We start from the raw sequence: 16,861 nt of genomic DNA on the forward strand, positions 1-16,861 counted from the left end.
GTACTTCTGACCCCTGCACTGTATATGCTATGTTTTATGTTGTACTCCTGACCCCTGCACTGCATTTGTTATGACATATGTTGTACTCCTGACCCCTGGACTGTATATGCTATGTTGTACTCCTGACCCTTGCAATGTACATGCTATGGTGTATGTTGTACTTCGGACCCCTGCATTAGCTATGTCGTATGTTGTACTCCTGACCCCTGTATGTTGAACTCCTGACTCCTGCACTGTATATGCTATGGTGTATGTTGTACTTCTGACCCCTGCACTGTATATGCTATGTTGTATGTTGTACTCCTGACTCCAGCACTGTATATGCCAGTGATGTCCAAAGTCCAGCCCGCTGGCCAACCGCGGCCTGCGGTGCGGTTTTGAACGGCCCGCCTGGTTATCTAAACCAGCCTCTCTCAAGCAGTGTGCAGTGGAATCAGGACTGTCAGATGAGCCGATCCTCTGCCAAACTGTACATCGGCACTGTGAGAAGCTCGACAGCCTCAAAAGTGAACGTAAAGTGCAGGGGAATGTGCTGTGCTCTCTGCTTCCCCCTACAGTGCAGTACCCGGCTGAATGAGGAAGCTGGAAAGGCACAGTACTGTGCTACAAACTAAATTAGTGTTAAAAGGGGTTTATTCATGTGTCTGTATGTGTGTGCATGTATGTCTGTATGTATTTGTCTGTATGTGTGTGCATGTATGTCTATGTATGTGTATGCATGTATTTATGTATCTGTATGTCTGTATGTATGTGTGTGCATGTATGTGTCTGTATGTATGTCTGCATGTATGCGTGCATGTGTCTGTATCTATGTGTATGTGTGTGCATGTGTCTGTGTGTGTATGTGTATGCATGTGTCTGTATGTATGTGTGTGCATGTGTCTGCATGTATGTATGTCTGTATGTGTGCTTGGGTGTATGTGTCTGCATGTGTCTGCATGTACAGTGGTGTGAAAAAGTGTTTGCCCCCTTCCTCATTTCCTGTTCCTTTGCATGTTTGTCACACTTAAGTGTTTCGGAACATCAAACCAATTTAAACAATAGTCAAGGACAACACAAGTAAACACAAAATGCAATTTGTAAATGAAGGTGTTTATTATTAAAGGTGAAAAAAAATCCAAACCATCATGGCCCTGTGTGAAAAAGTGATTGCCCCCTAAACCTAATAACTGGTTGGGCCACCCTTAGCAGCAACAACTGCAACCAAGCGTTTGCGATAACGTGCAATGAGGCTTTTACAGCGTCCTGGAGGAATTTTGGCCCACTCATCTTTGCAGAATTGTCCTAATTCAGTTACATTAGAGGGTTTTCGAGCATGAACGGCCTTTTTAAGGTCATACCACAACATCTCAATAGGATTCAGGTCAGGACTTTGGCTAGGCCACTCCAAAGTCTTCATTTTGTTTTTCTTCAGCCATTCGGTGGTGGACTTGCTGGTGTGTTTAGGATCATTGTCCTGCTGCAGAACCCAAGTTCGTTTCAGCTTGAGTACACGAACAGATGGTCGGACATTCTCCTTCAGGATCTCTTGGTAGACAGCAGAATTCATAGTTCCTTTTATCACGGCAAGTCTTCCAGGTCCTGAAGCAGAAAAACAGCCCCAGACCATCACACTACCACCACCATATTTTACAGTTGGTATAATGTTCTTTTTATGAAATGCAGTGTTCCTTCTACGCCAGATATACTTGGACACACACCTTCCAAAGAGTTCCACTTTTGTCTCATCGGTCCACAGAATGTTGTCCCAAAAGTCTTGGGGATCATCAAGATGTGTTGTGGAGAAATTGAGATGAGCTTTGATGTTCTTTTTGCTCAGCAGTGGTTTTCTCCTTGGAACTCTGCCATGCAGGCCATTTTTGCCCAGTCTTTTCCTGATGGTGGAGGCATGAACGCTGACCTTAACTGAGGCAAGTGAGGCCTGCAGTTCCTTGGACGTTGTTGTGGGGTCTTTTGTGACCTCTTGGATGAGTCGTCGCTGCGCTCTTGGGGTAATTTTGGGCGGCCGGCCACTCCTGGGAAGGTTCACCACTGTTCCATGTCTTCGCCATTTGTGGATAATGGCTCTCACTGTGGTTCGCTGGATTCCCAAAGCTTTGGAAATGGCTTTATAACCCTTTCCAGACTGATAGATCTCAATTACTTTCTTTCTCAATTGTTCCTGAATTTCTTTGGGTCTCGGCATGATGTGTAGCTTTTAAGGATCTTCTGGTGGACCTTACTGTGTCAAGCAGCTCCTATTTAAGTGATGCCTTGATTGTGAACAGGTGTGGCAATAATCAGGCCTGGGTGTGGCTAGAGAAATTGAACTCAGGTGTGGACAACCACAGTTATAGTATGTTTTAACAAGGGGGGCAATCACTTTTTCACACAGGGCCATGATGGTTTGGATTTTTTTTCACCTTTAATAATAAACACCTTCATTTACAAATTGCATTTTGTGTTTACTTGTGTTGTCCTTGACTATTGTTTAAATTGGTTTGATGTTCCGAAACACTTAAGTGTGACAAACATGCAAAGGAACAGGAAATGAGGAAGGGGGCAAACACTTTTTCACACCACTGTATGTATGTGTGTATGTTACTTTTAATCCGGACCCCCCCCCCCCCATTCTTGTACCATCAGAACTGCTTTGGTAGGGCTTGTGTGTGATAGCAGCCAGGAGGACTGCTGCTCCTCTGAAAAGCAATCCATGCACGTATCGCTTTTCAGAGGCATTTGAAAGGCGGCAAAGAGGCATTATGTATGTTGCCTCCTCACTATCCGTTTTAAGCCCGTAAATGCAGCATCACTATACCGCAACTGTGCAATCCGGGGTAGTTGCAGTGCAGGCCCGTTCACCCTGGGTATACCTCCAGCTGCAGCCACAGCATGTGTACACCCCTAGCTGCTCCCTCTGCAGCTAAAGGGGGGGAATTTGGGGGTGGTAAAAACAGCTTAACCATGTGGTTTTACTGCCCCTCCAACCTGACATGTGAACAAGCCCTTGGTTCACATCTGTGTGGCTGCACATAGGGCAGACCATTCATTTCAATAGGCTTCCCTACCCACAAGAATGCAGGGAAAGAAGTCCCCAAGCTTTTTTTTTTTAATTGCACTGCACCAAAAGCACCCCATGTTTCCAATGTGTGCGGTACCATTTAGAATTAACTGTACCCCTAAAGAGCATTCGTCTGTGTGTTTGGAACGAGCGTGACAAAGGCAAGAGAATTCTTGTTGGGCCGTGTATTAGAGCTCGGATGGACACACTCAGACCGAATGTTAATGGTTCAAAGAATGTCAGGCAAAATGGTCGGCCCTCACGCATGTTCACTTCATCAAATCTGGCCCTCTTTGAAAAAAGTTTGGACACAACTGGTATATGCTATTCTGTATGCTGTACCCCGTTCCCTGCACTGTATATGCTATATTGTATGTTGTACTCCTGACCTCTGCACTGTATATGCTATGTTGTACTCCTGACCCCTGCGCTGTATATGCTAAGTTGTATGTTGTACTCCTGACCCCTGCACTGTATATGCCATGTTGTATGTTGTACTTCTGACCCCTTCACTGTATAAGCTATGTTGTACATTGTACTCCTGACCCCAGCACTGTATATGCTATGTTGTGCATTGTACTCCTGACCCCTGCACTGTATAAGCTATGTTGTACATTGTACTCCTAACCCCTGCACTGTATATGCCATGTTGTATGTTGTACTCCTGACCCCTTCACTGTATAAGCTATGTTGTACTCCTGACCCCTGCACTGCAAATCCTATGTTGTACATTGTACTCCTGACCCCTGCACTGTATATGCCATGTTGTATGTTGCACTCCTGACCCCTTCACTGTATAAGCTATGTTGTACTCCTGACCCCTTCACTGTAAATCCTATGTTGTACATTGTACTCCTAACCCCTGCACTGTATATGCCATGTTGTATGTTGTACTCCTGACCTCTGCACTGTATATTCTATGTTGTATGTTGTACTCTTGACTGCTGCACTCTATATGCTATGCTGTATGTTGTACTCCTGACCCTTGCACTGTATATGCTATGTTGTATGTTGTACTCCTGACCCCTGCACTGTATAAGCTATGTTGTACTCTTGACCCCTGCACTGTAAATCCTATGTTGTACATTGTACTCCTGACCCCTTCACTGTATATTCCATGTTGTATGTTGTACCCCTGACCTCTGCACTGTATATTCTATGTTGTACATTGTACTCCTGACCCCTGCACTTTATGTGCTATGTTGTATGTTGTAAATTATAATAAGCTGGGTGACAGAGTCTCATATATCTGTATAGACAGTATTTTAAAATTATATTACAGTAGAGAAACACTAGGGGGTGCAACTAAATACAATATTAAAACAACTTTAATAAGGCAGCCAAACGCACACTCACATAAATCCACGATAACCACTCCCCTTTAGATGAATGCCCCACCCCTAATTAAAATACTTTCTCTGCTTACAATGGCTGGCTGCACAGCAAACTACATTTTTTTTAAATGTTGGCAGCTATGCTAACGTACCTACGATGAGGTTCACATTCACATACAATGCAGCTCTCCTTGGAGGTGACATCACTCACCGGATATTCTGATGCACCAATAAATCATTTTTGTAGTGGATACTGTACTACAAATACTAGATTTATTCTGGGCCACAAAGTCAGTTATAGAAAAGTGAACTGAACCTTTAATGTTGGATCCAGACGAGTGATTCAGATTTCTACATTCAAAAGCAATTTTATCCGCCCAGCGATGGCGCCAATGGAGGGGAACAGTGACACCTGGTGGACAAATCATGTTTTACATTCTGTCCACACTACAATTTTTTGTGTACTAATATTAAAATAAAAAGAATATATTTCTGAACTTAGTTATTTTTCTTAAATGTATTATGTACCACAGAACTATTCACTTCAATCATGGATGTTACCATCCTGCCAGAAGAGGGGTACCATAGGATGGGAAGGTGGGCTCATATTTAAAATAGACGGGAAATCGCTGGAGATGTTGGGGGGGACTTACTAAAACAGGAGTGTGTAAAATCTATTTTTTAGAGCCGTCAGTCTAACTAGCCGCTCAAATGCTTTTACAAGCAGGAGGAGGGGATGTTCCACTCCCTCCCTCCCGCCGCCTTCCAGAATATCCCGTCCCTCCTGGAATCCCGATTGACCAGCCAGTGCTTCTGCCGACTGACCGTAGAGTCCAGCAAAGACCTGATCTTCTGCCGACTGATCATAGAGCCCAGCAAAGACCTGATCTTCTGCCGACTGATCATAGAGCCCAGCAAAGACCTGATCTTCTGCCGACTGATCATAGAGCCCAGCAAAGACCTGATCTTCTGCCGACTGATCATAGAGCCCAGCAAAGACCTGATCTTCTGCCGACTGATCATAGAGCCCAGCAAAGACCTGATCTTCTGCCAACTGATCATAGAGTCCAGCAAAGACCTGATCTTCTGCCGACTGATCATAGAGCCCAGCAAAGACCTGATCTTCTGCTGACTGATCATAGAGCCCAGCAAAGACCTGATCTTCTGCTGACTGATCATAGAGCCCAGCAAAGACCTGATTCTCCACCAACTGATCATAGAGCCCAGCAAAGACCTGATTCTCCACCAACTGATCATAGAGCCCAGCAAAGACCTGATCTTCTGCTGACTGATCATAGAGCCCAGCAAAGACCTGATTCTCCACCAACTGATCATAGAGCCCAGCAAAGACCTGATCTTCTGCTGACTGATCATAGAGCCCAGAAAAGACCTGATCTTCTGCCGACTGATCATAGAGCCCAGCAAAGACCTGATTCTCCACCAACTGATCATAGAGCCCAGCAAAGACCTGATCTTCTGCTGACTGATCATAGAGCCCAGCGAAGACCTGATCTTCTGCTGACTGATCATAGAGCCCAGCGAAGACCTGATCTTCTGCTGACTGATCATAGAGCCCAGCAAAGACCTGATCTTCTGCTGACTGATCATAGAGCCCAGCAAAGACCTGATTCTCCACCAACTGATCATAGAGCCCAGCAAAGACCTGATCTTCTGCTGACTGATCATAGAGCCCAGCGAAGACCTGATCGTCTGCTGACTGATCATAGAGCCCAGCGAAGACCTGATCTTCTGCTGACTGATCATAGAGCCCAGCGAAGACCTGATCTTCTGCTGACTGATCATAGAGCCCAGCGAAGACCTGATCTTCTGCTGACTGATCATAGAGCCCAGCAAAGACCTGATCTTCCACCGACTGATCATAGAGCCCAGCAAAGATCCGATCTTCCACCAACTAATCATAGAGCCTAGCAAAGACCTGATCTTCTGCTGACTGATCATAGAGCCCAGCGAAGACCTGATCTTCTGCTGACTGATCATAGAGCCCAGCAAAGACCTGATCTTCCACCATCTGATCATAGAGCCCAGCAAAGACATAATCCTCCACCGACTGATCATAGAGCCCAGTGAAGACCTGATCTTCCACCGGATGATCATAGAGCCCAGCAAAGACCTGATGTTCCATCAACTAATCATACTGCCCACCAAATCGTGCTATGCAAAAACATTACACAGAGTAGGTGAGTGTGAGACTTTAGTAGCTGATTGGCTTCCACGCACAGCTTGACCACATTCTGAGTGCTCCAGTTTTAGTAAATCCCTTCCAAAGTGTTCCAGAGGTTTCTCAGGATTCTGGACTTTAGGAGACATCTTCATACCACATCTTTCTGGACTATGCTGGAATATTTGCAACTTAAAGTGGTTGTAAACCCTTACAAACCACTTTGACCTACAGGTAAGCCTAGATTAAAGTGGAGGTCCACCCTAAAGTGGACCTCCGCTCATCGGAACCCTCCCCCCCTCCGGCGCCACAATTGGCACCTTTCAGGGGGGAGGGGGGTGCAGATACCTGTACAGTACAGGTATTCTGCACCCACTTCCGAGATAGCTCTCTGCGGAAAGGGGCGTATATTACGCCCCTTTCCGCAAGTGCCCGCCCCTTTCTGCAAGTGCCCCGCTGCCTGCTGGGAAACACACAGATCCCAGAGGCAGCGGGGACCGTCCTTATTGCGCAGCGCGATTCGCGCATGCGCAGTAGGGAACCGGGAAATGAAGCCGAAAGGCTCCATTTCCTGATTCCCATACCCATGATGGCGGCGGCAGCACCCGACATACGATCTACAGATCGGCTTCGGGTGCCGACATCGCGGGCGCGCTGGACAGGTTGTGCTTCCTTAACCACTTGCCAACCAGTGCACGCCAATTTACATTGGCAGAATGGCACTGGTGGGCAAAAGGGCTTACAGGTACGTCCCCTTTAAGAAGCGGTGCTGCGCGCGCACGCCGCGGTCTCCGTGACGAGGTAGAACGGGAAGATGCTTTTGTAAACAAAGCATTTCCCCGTTTTGCCAAGTGACAGGACAGAGATCACAGCTCTCTGTCATCGAGAGCAGTGATCTCTGTCATATGAGGTGTAGCCCCTCCCTCCCACAGTTAGACTCACTCCCTAGGACACGCTTAACACCCTTGATCGCCTCCCTAGTGGTTAACCCCTTCAGTGCCAGTGTCATTTACATAGTAAATTTTTATAGCACTGATCGCTGTATAAATGACAATGGTCCCAAAATAGTGTCAAATGTGTCCACCATAATGTTGCAGTCCCAATAAAAATCGCAGATCGCCGCCATTACAAAAAAAAAAAAAAAATACTAAAAATGCTATAAATCTATCCCCTATTTTGTAGACACTATAAATTTTGCACAAAACAATCAATATACGCTTATTGTGATTTTTTTTTACCAAAAAAAGTAGAAGAATACGTATTGGCCTAAACTGAAGAAAAAAATAGTTTTTTTATATATTTTAGGGGGATATTTATTATAGCAAAAAGTAAAAAATATTGAATTTTTTTCAAAATTGTTGCTCTTTTTTTGTTTATAGCGCAAAAAATAAAAACCGCAGAGGTGATCAAATACCACAAAAAGAAAGCTCTATTTGTGGGAAAAAAAGAAAATTTTGTTTGTGTGCAATGTTGCAAAGCGACGCAGTGCCAAATCGCAGAAAGTGCTCTGGTCAGGAAGGGGGTAAATCCTTCCGGGGCTGGTGGTTAAAGCGGAGTTCCACCCAAAAGTGTAACTTCTGCTCATTTGTCTCCTCCCCTCCTCCGGTGCCACCATTGGCACCTTTGGGGGGGGGGGGGGGGGACAGGATACCTGTCTTTGACAGGTATCCTGTTCCCACTTCCAGGAGTCCGCTCCGCTACCCATGACGTCACCACGGGGCTCCCCTCTCCTCCCCCTGTTAGCGGTGGCCAGTAGGAGAGAGAAGCGGGGCCTCGCACATGCAAAGTAGGGCTCCTGGTGTGAAGCCGTAAGGTTACACTGCTGGGTTCCCTTACCCGCAATGGCGGCGGCAGCACCCGACAGCTGATGGAAACACCAGCTGGGGTGCTGACATCGCTGGACTCCAGGACAGGTAAGTGTCTTATTATTAAAAGTCATCAGTTGCAGTATGTGTAGCTGTTGGCTTTTAATTTTTTTTTTGGGCGGACCTCCGCTTTAAGCTGTAAATGATTGACCTCCCATTTGATGGTGCCTGACTAGTTCTGAGTTCTGGGGTCAATCCACTTGGCATAGTCAGCTGCTTCATATGCATCTGTAAGTGTGAAATTCTGACCACCACTGTAAGAAAGGCGATCTTCTCATTACTACGGATAATTGTCTTTATGAGAGGCTCCCTGAGACTTAAATTATTTTTACAGTTCCTCTGGGGTAAAAAGGTTGAGAAAGGTTGCTCTAGAACAGTGTATATACAAAATAGACAAATACTGTTGCGCACAAACCTCGCCAGATGAACCTGATCTTATTTTTAGAAAGCTGCTCACATATAAAAGTGTTCTCTACACTCAAAGTTACAGATAAAAGGGGTGTTTTATGTGGCGCTACCTAAATAAATTAATCCTAAGTGGATCTTACTAAATGTGAACTCTCAAAAAAATATATATATTCTTATAAATAAATCTGATCCATATGTAAAAATTCATACAGTGCATCAATTCTCAAAAAGTATAGTGCAAAAAAGTATAAACAATATAACAAAAAGGTAAAAATTAATTGCATGAATAAATCAATACGTGCAAATGTGCAATAGTGCAAATCGCATAACCCACAATCAAACCAAAAAGGATAAAAATATTAAAAATAGGGTTGCTCCAAACAAGATATAAAGTGCAAAGTGCGAATAAATCAGTCCACTCCAATCTGTATAAATTGTGCAATCAGTCCAAAAGATGATGGTAATCATGCAATGTGAATAAAAGTGCAGATTACACCGTTCCTCCACACTTCAGTGCTTAAGGTGCACCCCTTGTTTCCCCCAGCCTCTCACCTCTAATCAAGGTCCCTAGGGACCGGATCACACTTCAGGGATGGTGGGCTAGCAATCTTCCACCTCCTCCCAAATATAACCTCTGGGACACCAGCTTGTATTCTCCAAAAATTCACAATCCGGGTTATATAATAATGAGGAAAGAGAATAAGGGGGGCCTCCAATGTGTAGTACAATCAAATCCACTTTATTTCTAAAAATATCCACACTTACATGTAAATCCAGCAATTCGCGAATGTAAACAATGGTACTTCCGGTCTCGGCCGCGACCGGAAGTGACGATCGACACCTAACTCCTCCCTGACGCGTTGCGTCACATACCACGTGACTTTCTCAAAGGGACCCTTTGAGGCTACATGAGGCTAGTGGAAAGAAGATCATTGCTATTAATCTAATCAGGTCCGAAGGCTGCACATCATACACCAAAGTGCCACAGGTTGGGCACCAGGGCTGTAGAAGCTGGAAACCACGGTAGAAGACATCACTACCCTGGTGATCCACTATGATTATGTCACCTCCTTGCCTTTCCACCTCATCCAATCACAGAACAGTTTGCATTCATAGAGGAAATTTAAAGCATTCTCTTAATGTCTCCCATGTCTAGCAGTCGACATCCTGTGCTCAGAATGCAGCAGGGCAGCCACTCAGAGCTGGACCTGGAAGCTAGTGGAGATCACTGGAGTAACGGTGTCCACTTAGAGTGACTTCAGCTTCTAGAGGGATCTGACAGGTAAAGTATGGTATATACATAGTTACATTGGATCATGGTTATTATTTAAAAATATCCATACTTGGAATTTGTCTTTAATAAGAGATTCCTGGTGTGAAACTTGTTCCTATGGGGCAGAGCGAGATCCATTCATGTAAGGTTTGCAAAGTACTGTCAACGGGTATTGGTTAAGTCAAGTTGGGTCACCCCACAGACGTTACCATATGCATAGAAGAGTGTGCTTCGGGGGTAGGAAACTAGACAGGGAATGAGTTAAAGAGTGAGAGTGCTTCCCCCGTACAACAAGTCCGTAAGCAACCCCCATAACAAAGTGTAAGCAACAATGCTCTTAGGTGGACCTTAGAGAACAGTGTAGACTGACGGAGAAAGCAGTAGCTGATCACACAAAGCATCTTCTGATACCACAACTTTCCTTTCCTGTAGATCAGATCTCCTGTATGTATGAAATAGACTAGTGAGGAAACACAATGGAGGGAATTTATGCTGACATTGAACGATGCACTAAAGCTTGTGTAGCTTCTCTTTGAGGCAGTATTGGTCAGAGCATCCCATGGGTTGGCAGTTGAGGATCTACTAGTTCTGCAATGCTGGTAGTTGTAGTTCTATAGGGATGGGAGATTATTACATTTGTTAAATCCTATAAGTACAAACAATTGCTGACCTGTGGATACAGCATCCTTAAATGATAGATATACTTTTAAGGAGTTGTTTGTGATTGTTAATTGATGGACGGCTGTCGCTTTCTTATTACTCCAATTTCATTTCTTTCAGTTATTATTAGGGGGCAGGGTGTATCGCTCCCTAGTGGTGGTTGATAAGCCAGTTCACATTTTAGAAGGAACTTCTCTGCTGGGAACTTCAAAGACCTGCATCCCAAGCACTGGCTTTTCATTACAACGTATGGGTCTATCAAGGAGTAACTGGTCCACAAGATTCAAATAGCTAATGGGGGTCCCGCCTCTTGTGGTTACCAACCTGATCCCTCCAGGGTCAAGCCAACCACCTTTCCTCAGGGTCTTTGGGTTACTGGGTACATGGTGCAGACAGGGGGATCTGTCACTACCAACACGTTGGCTGACTCAGCTCACCTGGGCACTCACTGAGCTAAGTTCCACGCAAGGACCCTCAGATATAGCCACCTTAAGTTTCAAGGAAGACATTGTCTCAATTTTCTTCTTTTTTTGCTTTCCTGACTGTGGCCTGGCATAACACAACTTAACTGCTCATACTCTTCATGGATTAATGAAGGTCATAACATAGTTTGGTTGAACACATACTGTAGGAACCATTTCTTAGTTGCCTAAATTTCTATCCTTTACCAACTCTGCAACAGTCTTTAACAAAGAGTCTTTCAGCTCTTCTGGCCTGGGTCACTCAGGGCTGAAGAGAGTTCTGGTGTTCCTGAGAGGGGGAAGACGTAGTCAAGTGTACTACATGGTCTCTGCTGGTGAGGCCCTTGGATTCCCAAGGGGACCTACATCAGGAATACCTGCCTTCTCTGGCTTCTGTCAATTACTCCACCACCACCAACAACTCCCCACTCTCCTATTTAAATGGTGCCTACTTGTACAAAGGGGGTGCGAGAGGAGGGGGCCCTAGTGGCCAAACTAAGGATTGCTGCTCAACCCTAACAGGGGAGCTACAGTAGGGTCCTACAAGGGGTGAAAACTGTTACACTAATTTTAGCTTGCTCTGTCTTTTTTTCATGCTATTTGCCACCAACAGGGCTAGTCAGAACCAACAGCAGGGCCAGATGATCTGGATGCAGAAAAAAAAGTCACTGGGGCACCAATGCCAACACTGTGGGGGAGTCACTGACAGTCTGTCATACAGCATCATGACCTGGGAAACACTAGTATGCATTAGGGTGATTAAACAGAACCTGTGCCCTTTTATATAAGGTGTCCATATCAACGTCCTGCCTTATATCATGAGTGCTCATCAGAGGTCCTCACCAGAGTGCCCCCTTACATCAGGGTCCGCATCAGAGTGCCCCCTTATATCAGGTGTCCCCATCAGCGTGCCCTCTTACATCAGGTGTCCCCACCAGAGTGCCCTTTTAAATCAGGTGTCCCCTCCAGAGTGCCCCCTTATATCAGGCGTCCCCATCAGAGTGCCCTCTTACATCAGGTGTCCCCACCAGGGTGCCCCCTTATATAAGGTGTCCCCATCAGAGTGCCCCCTTACATCAGGTGTCCCCATCAGAATGCTCCCTTATATCAGGGGTCCTCATCAGAGTGCTCCCTTACATCAAGTGCCCTCACTAGTGTGCCCCCTTACATAAGGGTCCCCATCAGAGTGCCCCCTTACATCAGGTGTCCCCACCAGAGTGCCCCCTTACATCAGGTCTCTCCATCAGAGATATTGGGGGTACAACTAAAATCTGGGGGGCCCACCCTAGCACTGCAGCCCACACTAGAACTGCAGCCCACCCCAGCACTGCAGCCAACCCCAGAACAGCACCCACTTAGATCCAGCCCTAGCCATTAATGTTTTTATTGCCATGATATTATAATTATTATTATACAGGAAATATATAGTGCTAACAGATTGCACAGCACTGCTGATAGTGCTAGGTGCTGCAGAGAGAGGTTCTGTAACACTCTTCGCAGAGATCAAAACATTGCTCTGGGGATCTACATGTATCGACGGATAGATAATAAATAGATAGACAGATAGATACAGGGCTTCTTCAGGGAGATTGCGGGGAAACAGTCCTGTCACCTCCAGCATTAAATCTATATAGTGACAAAGGGTGCTGGGGTTTGCTGGATGGTCTAATGATGCCTGCTGCTGAAGGATTTATTGTCGCTGGAGGTATCTATTGTAGAGGGAGGGGTCTTATTTTGCTGGAAGGGGGGGGGGGGGCAATTGTTGCAGAGAGGGATCTGTTAAGGGAAGGTTCTATTGTTCCTGGCTGCTGGTCTTCTATTGTTGCTGACGGGGTTCTATTGTTCCTGGGTGGATCTATAGTTGTTGTGGGGGTATTTTTTTTTGCAGGGATCTATTGTTACTGGCTGAAAGGGATCTTTTCCTGCTCTTTTTTGTTATCATTAACAAATTTCATACAAATTACTTATCATCCCAAAATGATATTAGGTTCTGTTTTCTCGAAAAGGGACAGCACTGGGAGGAGGTGGAACCAAGGGACCGTGCTCAGAGGTATGATAGATAGATAGATAGATAGATAGATAGATAGATAGATAGATAGATAGATAGATAGATAGATAGATAGATATTACGCAAATATAAGTCATCCATTAATAAAATAATTTGTTTATTGCCTTTAGCTTAAATAGCATCATAATAAATATAAAATTGTCATTTAATAGTTATATTCTTTAATCCGTATACAAATTACATACATTCCTATGTCATATAAAGTCTTCTTATTATACAGTATAAACAAAATAAACATATACTCAATATAATTTATTTAACATATATTATATTGTAAACAAGCAACAATAGTACCGGTATTTGTTCATGTTGATAATAGGCCTGGGGATTACATTTGGCTATACCCAGCGCCAAAGTTATTTGTATAAAAGCTATAGCCCCATGTATAGGGGCTTTAAACTTGAAGGGGAACCCTTCTGCTGAGGGAGTACGCAAAGCTCTGGAATGATAGATCCCATGTCTGGTCATGACAGCATTTACAACAGCCATGTTTTAATAGGTGGCCCATATTCTATTTATAATAGAATTAGAATAGCATGGTACCCCTCAGCTGTAAAGATTAGCCCCTCCCCCAAGTATTGGCACTTTATAAATAAAAATTTAATTCTCACATTAAAAATTACCACGGTAAAGTAAATAAAATAATAAAGCGCTCTTTTGTTCAGTGCAAATATATTTGAACCCTTATCACTTTTTACATATTTTCTGATTTGCTGCAATCCCGTAACCATCCTTCAAGTATATTGCTAAATAAAATCGTTTTTTGCAAACACATAAGGGGGCCTGTTTATAAAGAAAAATTCATACGATCGTCATCTCCATCTAGTGGCCATAATGCACTTTTTTATTTTTATTTAAGTAGTTCAGAAAAATTCCCCATTATGGCCACTAGATGGAGCTGGCAATCATAGCAAATACACATATTAGACACGTTTCGGGATTATTCATGACCTAGCAGAGACATTTATTTTTTATTTTTGAAGGGGTTGCAATAAGCTCCGTTACCTATAAAATGTTGTGCCCTCTTTTCTCCCTCCCTTTGCTACTTTATATTTTTATGGGCAACAGGACTTTAGCAAGGTCATTAAGTATGTTCTAATAATTGAATATATATTTAAAACTGCTAATGTCATTTTTATTATTTTACAATGCAGAAATCTGCTTTATATAAAATAATGTGTGTTTTTGTAAACGTGGCAGACTTAATATAATCGTACTAATATTAAGGCCTTGCCATCTGTTGAGCGTTGGGTTTGCACAAGCCCTTTAACGGAAACGCATAGAAAAATCTTCTTTAAATTGCTTTCTTGCTGTGTATATATATATATGTATACAGACTGTGCTGTATATAACACAACTAATGACACAATGGCAGTGCGCCACGACTAGAGGTAACCAGAGTGATCAACACGCTGTTACTCTTATTTAATAAGCCAATAAACAATTGACAAAGGGTAGCAACCCATAGCAACCAGAATTCATATTTCAGTGATGTGAAATCCAACTTGTTACTAGGGGCATTGCAATAAGCAACTACTGGATAAGCCTGTACATCACAACTGGCCATTTATGCTCCATACAGACATACTGTATGTATATTTTACAGTTAATAGTGAGCAGCACATGCCACAGGCAGCAGAAGTCCATTTTCATGCTTAGTCCATATACTGGAAGACAGCAGAAAGTCCATTATGTCACAGGTTATAGGGTCCTATAAGTGGACCATATGATGTCCTTTGGGGAGAATGAGCCCATTCTGTTCTTGGTGTAGATCCACACGGCAGCCAGAATGACCACTATTAGCAACAGTGCCCCCAGAAGGACAGAAACCACGATGGTGGCAGTCTGCCAGTTGTTGTCTGAGGTGGTGGCTGAGGTGGTGGCTGAAGTGGTGGCTATGCTGTTTGTGACAATTGCTGCAAAAAAAAAATAAGAAAAAAAAATTATTAAAGGGGACATTTAAAATCACATGTCTATCAATTGTGGCAGCTGTACATTTTAGGGTTTTGACAGGTTTCTGTTCATATCAGAACTGCTTTCACCTCAATTCAAGTCTTGGAATACATAGGCAGCTCAAGGTCTCCATGGAAAGAGGTCAAATGCACACACACAGGCCTCTACTTAATTGGGCTTGTTTTATGCTATGAAGTAGTATCTTGTATTAGTAGGGTTTAGAGCTCAATTTCCATCATCTTTGTGTAGGATTTCTTCCAAAATCCAAAAGCATGTGGCCAAATTAAATGACTTCAGTCTATGTCAACCATTTTCCAACAGGGTTCAATAGAACCCCTTGGATTCTCCAGGGTTGGCTAGGGGTTCCTTGAGCCGTGGCTAACTGATCTTCCATCTGATGATACTTACATAGTTCCAGGTACAACGATACCTGGCAGAGCCATCAGAATGACTGCAGGGATGCCACCTGTAAGGGTGGTATTCTTACCACCTTCCACCACCAATGCAAGGGATATGTTTCCAATGAACCCTACTGGATTATTCTTGAATGATCTCATAAGAGTTTCAATGGATTTCAAATGATAGTTTAAGGCACCTAAAGGCACACTGAATTTGGCTATTGACAAAAACTCAAAGCTCGTTAACACAGCCCTATACTTAGTCAGGCTTGTTTGATGCTATGAAGTTGTACCTTGTATTATAATGGGTTAAAGCTCAATTTCCATCATTTTTGTGTAGGATTTCTCCCAAAATTCAAAAACATGTTGCCAAGCTAAATTACTTCAGGCTATGTCAGTCATTTTCCACCAGGGTTCACCAAAACCCTTGGGTTCCTCTAGGGTTGGCTAGGATTTCCTTGAGCTATGGCTAAATGACTTCCCATCTGATGGTACCTACATAGTTCCAGGTGCAATGATACTTGGCAGAGCCATCAGAATGACTGCAAAAATGGTATTCTAGCCACCCCTGTAAGAGTGGGATTCTTCCCACTTACCACCACCAACGTAAGAGGCATTTTTCCATCTTACCAAGGGTCCCTTGAGATCTGAAACTTATTTGAAGGGTTCCTCCATGGTAAAAAGGTTTAGAAAGGCTGGTCTACTCGATCCCTAAGACTGTAGGATTGTTGTAGGGATATTAAATTTAGGTGCCAACAAAAGTGATATTTTGGTTATAGGTAGAATTGAGTTGGCTCAGTAAGCCCTCATGTGTTTTATACACTATAAGGTCAAAAAACTTTTGGACATCTGACCATTACACCAACTGTATATGAGCTTGTTGGGCATTCCATTCCAAAACCATGGGCATTAAAATTAAGTTTCCCGCACTTTTGCAACCATAATAGCACCATTCTTCTGGGAAGGCTTTCCACAGGATTTTGAAGTGGGTCTGTGGGACCGGGATGACCTGCCTCAAAATTGGCATGCTAATTCATCCGAAAGGTGTTCAAGTCAAGGCTCTTTGCAGGGCACTTGAGTTCATCCACACCTAACTCATCAAACTATCTCTTCATTCAGCTGGCCTTGTACACAGAGGCATAGACTAGTCACGTTGGAACAGAAAAGGTCCTTCTCCAAATTATTGCCACAATCATCTGAAATGTCTTTGTATGCTGTGGTA

At 43.8% G+C, this 16,861-nt stretch overlaps 1 protein-coding gene across 2 annotated transcripts in view; it reads right to left on the minus strand.

Moving 5' to 3' along the window:
* Positions 1 to 13,368: 13,368 nt before the first annotated feature.
* Positions 13,369 to 16,861, minus strand: part of LOC143981755 (uncharacterized) — a 64,709-nt gene continuing 61,216 nt past the window's right edge. For both annotated transcript variants that reach the window (XM_077479836.1, XM_077479835.1), the window contains exon 12: positions 13,369 to 15,204. In XM_077479836.1, the coding sequence (XP_077335962.1) occupies positions 14,990 to 15,204 (215 nt within the window). In that variant the 3' untranslated portion in view covers positions 13,369 to 14,989. The remainder of the gene's footprint in view (positions 15,205 to 16,861) is intronic.

Source organism: Lithobates pipiens, unplaced genomic scaffold (assembly GCF_037356315.1).
Source record: "Lithobates pipiens isolate NorthernLeopardFrog02 unplaced genomic scaffold, aLitPip1_a1.2 Scaffold_16, whole genome shotgun sequence".
Taxonomy (NCBI): domain Eukaryota; kingdom Metazoa; phylum Chordata; class Amphibia; order Anura; family Ranidae; genus Lithobates; species Lithobates pipiens.